Source organism: Bactrocera dorsalis, chromosome 3 (genome assembly GCF_023373825.1).
Source record: "Bactrocera dorsalis isolate Fly_Bdor chromosome 3, ASM2337382v1, whole genome shotgun sequence".
Lineage (NCBI taxonomy): Eukaryota > Metazoa > Arthropoda > Insecta > Diptera > Tephritidae > Bactrocera > Bactrocera dorsalis.
In genome coordinates, this window is record NC_064305.1 from 32,837,313 (window position 1) to 32,845,581 (window position 8,269).

General features: G+C 40.8%; 1 protein-coding gene across 1 annotated transcript; it reads right to left on the minus strand.

Moving 5' to 3' along the window:
* Window positions 1-230: 230 nt before the first annotated feature.
* Window positions 231-773, minus strand: LOC125777539 (uncharacterized). The gene has a single exon (XM_049452640.1). It carries the CDS (start codon window positions 771-773, stop codon window positions 231-233), a length of 543 nt encoding a protein of 180 aa, XP_049308597.1.
* Between the last annotated feature and the right edge of the window lie 7,496 nt (window positions 774-8,269).

Below are 8,269 nucleotides of genomic sequence, written 5' to 3' on the forward strand. Positions count from 1 at the left end.
TGCTACCTCCGGGCCTGCGACAGGCACAGGCGTTGCAGCTCCCTTGCTCCCGATGGGTGCAGGCTTGTGGTGCCGCATGACCACCGTGCTAAACCTGTAGAACAGGCCAAAGATCGCTGCCCGGATGTACTTGTACGACTCATCGTCGATGTATAAGTTCAATCCACATCCTTTCATATCAGCGTCTCCTCCATTTTGCTGCTGGCGGCACGCCAGGACGAGATGCTGAGTCACCGGTTCTGATTTTTCACCAGGCCCAAGGCGAACTCATAGGGCTTGTCCCCGCACCGAGGGAAGAACATTGTCATGCTGTGCATGATTGGCAAGTCCTCCGCCCTCTTCGCGCAAAGGACAGAGTCCTTCCAGCCTCCCAGCTTTGGAGCGTACTCTCTCAGCCAGTCGGCGGACGCCTCATCCATGCAGTCCACTGGTAGCATAACTCCTCTGAACTCTACTCCTAGGAAGGACGCCGCGTAGTCCTCTCCTCTGAACACCTCTTCCATGAGGAGGTCCTGGAGCACGGCGAGCTTCTCCGGTTTCAACGACTCCGCCGGATAGTGAAGAGGCAGTAGAGCCATGCGGATGCCTTTAACAGCGTCCGCATATCTGCGCCGTCCCTCCTCCAATCGGTGGGAAGCCGGTCCAGATGGTTGGCCCACGGCTGCCTTTGGATTGATGCCCCACAACTTTTTGGAGCTGGGTGGCTCCTGCGGCGTGATCTTGCCGCTTTTCGTTTTACGTTTTGCGGCTTGGGCATACGTGTCTGCGGGCATTGCCCTGCTATCGCCCCTCCTTGCGGTAAGGGTGGTGCTAACCGGGCAACGGTTGCTGGTTCCGCTGCCTTGCGCGCGAGCTGACACGTTTTTGTCGTGCCCCTTCGCCGGGTATGCGTTGCTCCTTTTGCCTTTGTTCCTTGCTAGAGCTTCTGCTACCTCCGGAATCTTCCCGTCACGGAGGAACCGTAAGTACCACTTCATGGTGGAACCGCTCATTCCTTTCCTGTGTGGATCGTCGCACCCGCCGAATTGACCAGCTTATGGGAGGGGGCGTTGCCCACCTCTTCTGCGGCTCCTCCTTCTTCTTTCGCGAGCGCCGTCAGGCTCTGCCTGATGTGGCTCACCTGAGTCCGACCCACTGCGCCTTCCGGCGGGATTCTTGGCGGCGCTCGTTGCTGCTACAGCGGTACCAGGCGTTTTCGCCAAGTGAGCGTCGCTGCAAGAGGGCACGTCGTCAAACAGCGACCGCTCCTCTGGCGAAAGAGCGTCGAGGAAGCTAAACTTTCGCTTAGCACCACGACCCCCCTTGCCTACCGCTGCACCGATATCCTTACCGTTGTCCAAATCCGTTTGCCTTTGTTGTTGCCTTTGTCCCGAATTGTCCGTTTTTTTGGTTTATTTGTTTTAAAGTGCTTATCTTTTCCTTACGACCCTTGGCTCAACGAGGTGAGCCGTCGGGTCTATTATTTTGATGGGGAACTAGAAGGTCCGCCACGTCAGAGCCCCTTGAGGTGATAAGGCCACAGTTACTCCCCAATTCGGCCCGGTGTTGGGGAGGCTCCGTTAGACTACAGCCACATTTACCTCCTGGCTGCAAAGTTCCAATGGGCACGGGAGTCGCATATCACCCTGAATTAGAAGGTGGTAGCTCTTGGTTAGCGCACGCATGCGGCACCTGGCATGCGCCAGGGGGGCGCCGAGTATGCCTTTCCCCTAAGCAACTACGCCACGGCAAGGTGCCTAACATTCGCAGAGGAGAAAAAAGACAATAATCATCGTTTTCACCTTCGACTTGCTCATGCGAGTTTTTTTAAGGGCGGGGGCGCGCGGAGACAACCATTGTGAGCTTTGGCGTTTGGTTTCCTGGTCGTATTGGAAAAACCAGCTCTTATCGCCTGTAATAACTCGATCGAGCAGCGTGGGATCGTTTTCCACTTATTCCAACAGTCTTCTGCGACGGTCATTCGATGCTGCTTTTGCTCCTCCATTTCCATTTTCGTGACGAGCACTACAAACACACGTATACTCAACTTGACGCAGCAGGCGAACTAAACTAGAGCGATGGTACATATATCAATGGAGAGGGGAGGGATGCCGGAAAAAGAGAAAGGAAATTTCAAGGTCATTACTTAATTGTCAAACCTCGTAAGCTACCATATGAACTGAACGATAGGAATAAAGAGCTAATTTATATAAAACGCTTTTTCATTTCACGAGATATCTTCACAAAATTTGGCATGGCTAGGCGCAACCAAATGAGTCTCTATATTATACTCGTAGAGATGCCATACAAACTGACATATCAAAGTTTTTGCAAGAAATCTTTTGTATTTGTAAAGGGCATTATAGCTTCGATGCAATTGAAATTAACCTTTTACCTTCTTTGTTTTTTTTTTTGTTTGCCATAAAATAATAAATAAAGAAAATTTATTAGACACTATAAGTATGAAATATTCTGCATACGTATAAAAGGATATTAATATTTTCTTTCGAAATCAACAACTTAATTGAGAAATTTAAACTTAGTTATTTAAAAGTACTCAGTTAAAAAAAAAAAAGAAATAAAAGTTTGAACTTGTTTTTCCGTTGACTCAAAAGTTAGGATAATGACACGTTAATATTTTGTGTGACCGCCACATAAGTTTTATATTGCTTCGACTACAATTCATTTACATTCTTTGCAGCATCTTTTTCAAGAAAAATTTTTATTTGAAATTTCCTAATGCTATTTAATGGGGTTCAAACCAGGGGACTAATGGAAGTTTCGGATCGTTATCCTTCATGAAAATACCTACTTATCGACGCACGATTCCGAATATATTAAAACTTGGAAGATATATGTAAGTCCTCCGCCGAAGTACAACCAGTACATTTCCGCTAAAACACCTCTAAGTCATCAGCGATTCATCTCCAAATTTCATTCACAGGACTATATCTGATTCTATTCAATCAATTTACTTAACTTTCTTTACGTCATCGATGGGAAGTTGTCTGTGTTGTTTGGTGAACTTTAATTGATCCTTACGGTGTTTATTCCTTATAAACGATTTTCTATGATCGCTATAGACTTTAGTGCGTTTTTATTACAGGCATTGACTCCATGGACCTCTTTAACGACTTTATTAGTTTCCGTTTTTAATGTGTGGCAATTCGTACAAAAGTTGGGAACAACTATGCGGACGGTTTCAACTCTTTTCAGGCACTGTTAAATCATTTGGTGTTTTCATTTTATGGAGAAGTTCAAGAGATTTTTGCAACTTCTAGGTATTAACGATTTCTAATATCTTTGAGCTCGTTTTTCTTCAATCTGAATTAAGGCCCCATCGTAAAGCATCGCGTTCCTAGCGAACGAACGAGCGGCTGGTCAGTTGCCTCCAAGCACCTGGAGAATCAGAACAAATATTTTTGCTCGACGTGTTTTACCCAGATGTTGCTTTAGCAAGAAGTGGTGTGTTTCGGTGGCACTAGGCCTTTTTGGAGGGCCGGAAAGAGATCGGGGATGAAAACCGTGCTGGTAGACCTGCTACATCGACAAACACCGACAATGTGACTCGTGTGCGCAAAGTTTTGAACTCAGACCATCGACTATGCGCAAGGTGTGCGCGAAGATAGTCCCAAAAGTGGTTACTGACGATTAGAAATTGCAGCGAGTGGAAGTGTGCCAAGAAAATTTAAACATATCTGAAAGTATGCGCAAGGTGTGCGCGAAGATGGTCCCAAAAGTGGTTGCTGACGATTAGAAATTGCAGCGAGTGGAAGTGTGCCAAGAAAATTTAAACATATCTGAAAGTGACTCCCAAGTTTTGAATAACGTAATCACAGGTGACGTGTCATCGATTTTTAAGTATGATTTGAGACGACAAAGGAGATCCAAGCAGCATGCACCGCGGCTCTCAAGGCCATTCCGGAGAATGACTTCCGCGACGTCTTCAATGCTTTAAAATCGCACTGGCAGCGCTGCATCGATACTGAAAGAACCTATTTTTGAAATTTTTAAAGAATTCTAACGATTGGTTCATTTAATTTTTTTAAATCGACTCAGTCCTATTACTTTCCGGACAAACCCTGTAAAATTTTGTCTTCAAAAACTCTTTCTGTTTTCCGAAAAAACTATTAAGAGTTCTCTGACTTTTAAAAAGAGTTTCCAACTGGTAAGTAATGCACCGCATAAAAATAATACCAGACTGATGTCAAATTGATGAAATAGCTAGCAAACTCAAACAGTTATATTCGATAACTCTTTTGTCTCTTACTGTATAACCTCATATCAACAGAAACTAAAGAATTCATATCTTCATTGAAAAGCAAACACAAAGCTATTTGTTCACTCATGCTCTGTGGAACAAAAACTAAAATGTTAAAGAAACGCGAAGATGCTATCAACTGAGGTTTCGCCGATAATTCCTCTCGTTCTTGAATTCGAACAAATTATCGATGTTGACTCCGAACATATTTCAAAGTGGTTTTATGTCCTACGTATATGGGCTTATAAAACGATTTAACAATTTGTATGAATACTCCCTCTAAATTTACCTTTCCAACGTATTTCTCAGAATTTCCCGATAAATACTTAAGTATAACGAAATATTGCGGGAGAAGTATGGTATAAGTCCTACACAAGTCAGACTCATAAAAAATACCCCTCCCAGATTCATAAAATTCATGTAGGCTAGACCACGTTATTATCTATGTAGTTTACAAATTTACCGATATTTTCGGTATAAAATAAAATATGATTTAAGTATTTTTAGAAAAAATTGTCTAATTTAAGTATAAAGGCATATTTGTGACAAATTTAATGATATCCGCATTGACGTCTAATTCAGCGATTGTTAAACGAAACAATCTGGCATACTTTTAACATGATTCAAATGGGATTAAACTCTTATAACCTTGTGAAGGCTCCAAATGTCTGAGGGCGATTTTCTGATGAAGTAGTTGCACTATTTGAACTTTTTTCTGGTTCTTAATTAATCTTAATTGATTTTTTTGTGGAATGATGGCTTTGTTACCTTGAGTATCTTGGAGTATCTTTTTTTAAAAATCTTCATAGTATTCGATAATTCTATTTTGTTAAAGTTTTACTATTGGAGTTTCATATAAGGCAGAAATGATTTTCTTATTCGAAAGCTTCTTATGCGTGAGAACCAACTTTACAATAACCATTGTATAATTCTTTCGCCACCAGCTTCAACTGTACGATATTTGGCTCAACGTGAGCAAGTCTCCGTTCAAATTTTAGTCCAGATTCAAAAGATTCAGCATCTTTCTCATCCTTTACAATTACGCTCCTTCTTGAAAGACGCCAACTTTCGTCTTCAACTCTTCACAAATTCGCAAATATAAATTATGTCGTGGCCGAATTGAAAGTATTATAAGTACCGTATATATGTGTAGAGCCGGTGGTTTGCAGTTACGAACATACACGCACCCCTACACGTGACTAAATATACCGTCATCCATTATATAAATATATAACAAGTAAAGAAGGGCTAAGTTCGGGTGTCACCGAACATTTTATACTCTCGCATGATAAAGTGATAATCGAGATTTCATTATCCGTCATTTACATATTTTTTTATTTTGCTGTAAAATTAATTAGAAATAAATTGTGAGAGATTTACCGATATTTTCGGTGAAAAATTAGGTTAGGTTAGGTTAGGCACTGAGTTCTTCGTGTTCGATATCAGGGACCTTGAAAAGTTATAGTCCGATCACGACAATTTTTCCACAAGGGATACCTCAGCTCAAATACCGTATTTGTGTAAAGTTTTATTCCGCTATCGTCATTGGTTCCTAATGTATATATTATACAGAGAAGGCATCAGATGGAATTCAAAATAGCGTTATATTGTAAGAAGGCGTGGTTTTGAACCGATTTCAACAATATTTCGTACATGTCATCAGGGTGTTAAGAAAATATTATATACCGAATTTCATTGAAATCGGTAGAGTATGTAGTTCCTGAGATATGGTTTTTGGTCCATAAGTGGGCGACGCCACACCCATTTTCAATTTAAAAAAAAAAAACCTGGGTGCAGCTTCTTTTTGTCATTTCTTCCGTAAAATTTAGTGTTTCTGACGTTTTTTGTTAGCCGGTTAACGCACTTTTAGTGATTTTCAACCTAACCTTTGTATGGGAGGTGGGCGTGGTTATCATCCGATTTCTTCCATTTTTGAACTGTATATGGAAATGCCTGAAGGAAATGACTCTATAGAGTTTAGTTGACATAGCTATAGTAGTTTCCGAGATATGTACAAAAAACTTAGTAGGGGGCGGGGCCACGCCCACTTTTTCCAAAAAACCTCCGTCCAAATATACCCCTCCCTAATGCGATCCTTTGTGCCAAATTTCAGTTTAATATCTTTATTTATGGCTTAGTTATGACACTTTATAGCCTTTCGGTTTTCGCCATTTTGTGGGCGTGGCAGTGGGCCGATTTTATCCATCTTCGAACCTAACCTTCTTATGAAGCCAAGAAATACGTGTACCAAGTTTTATCCTGATATCTCAATTTTTACTCAAGTTACAGCTTGCACGGACGGACGGACAGACGGACGGACGGACAGACAGACATCCGGATTTCACCTCTACTCGTCACCCTGATCACTTTGGTATATATAACCCTATATCTGACTCTTTTAGTTTTAGGACTTACAAACAACCGTTATGTGAACAAAACTATAATACTCTCTTTAGCAACTTTGTTGCGAGAGTATAAAAATGTGTGTGAGTGTGGGCGTATTGAGCTCTCTCAATCAATGCAGCGCATAATATTGATGTCATTAACTCGCTTCAATAATCGATTTAACAACAAATACAACGATGTTCGGCAGTTTCCTTTTTTCCGCATGCGAAAAGATTTCATTGGTGCCACATTTATTCTTGATGTTGTTGACCACAGCAGCGCGTGACATACTGTCATATTTGTTTTTCGCTTGTTTGAAGCATAAGAGCTTTGATAGCGGCTAATACTGAGCAATATAGTATACTTCTTCTTCTACATTTTTTGCACCAAAATTCTCAGTCAGACTAAATGTAACTTTTGCAGCTTGTCAAAGAAAGTGAAAGGAAAGTTGAAGCTTCCATGCAAGATAGAAATGCTAGTGCCTGAATTTTTTCTTCCCTTATGATAATTGCAATGAGAAAGCTTTCCTATCAGATGAACTTTCGGACGTTTAAAACTAACGTCGGACAAAACACAGTAGCTATAAATTGAAGGAATTAAAAATTAATATGATTATTTTAAAATAAAATGTTTTCTAGTTTATCGATATCACATACCGCTGTATATGTACCTTCTCGCAAAACTCCTCAATGTGTATCCGAAAACTATTGCGCCTATAGATAATATTATAAGCGCGCAAGACGATAAAATCTAAGCTGATGTTATCTAAATGATCGTATGACTACAGCTTCACCAATAGAACCATGCTCCCGGACATAAACTGCATACTGGTCACAATTATGAGAGCAATGTAACGGGTTTTCGCAATATGTGCAGTGAGTGGCCAACCATTCGAACAGAAAAGGCGTAGAGTTGCCAATCGATCGGAGGATGAAGCCCATTTGGGAACAAAGGTTTATGGTAGCTTTTAAGTAGGTAATGCATGATAGACACGCAATTTTGGACTCATCTGTGAAACTGAAAAATACCGACCCAGGCGGAATATTTTGTTCAATCTAGCTTACATTTAAAGATTTTTATAGTCAACAACAACAAAGTATATGGTAATTGTTTTGTTGTAACATTTGTTTGTATCACCTAAAACTAATCGAGTTATATCGGGAAACCTAAGAGCTAAACATTTTTTTAGAGAGAGTACAGCTCCACCCTCCTAAACTACTTTTTGATTGCATCCAAAAGTGACTAAGATAATAATTTTCACGATGTAATGCAAGTTCATTTTTAAAAATTCAGATTTCTCGAAAAAATTAAAAATTCCAAAATAAAAACAAAACAAAAAAAGCTCTACGGTTTACATAAATTGACATTTTAACAATATTTAATGAAGATGAATACTTTGTATGTGTCCCTTTGACATACTCGTATATCCCTATAGAATGGTGCAAACTTTGTGTAAGCTCAAGAGGTATATGTGCCTATATTCCTTGAAAAGCACCCTTAACCACATATTCGCTATTATCTTTTTGCTCTCATAACTTCGTCTCAATAAAGGCCTACCGGTGTTCAATGGGATTGAGGTCCGGACTAAGGATAGGATGTAGCAGCGCGCTGGGCAACAACTATTCCATAACCACTACAACGGAA

Excerpts from the sequence above, each read along its gene's own strand:
- LOC125777539 (XM_049452640.1), bottom strand. The coding sequence starts at position 773 with ATGCCCGCAGACACGTATGCCCAAGCCGCAAAACGTAAAACGAAAAGC.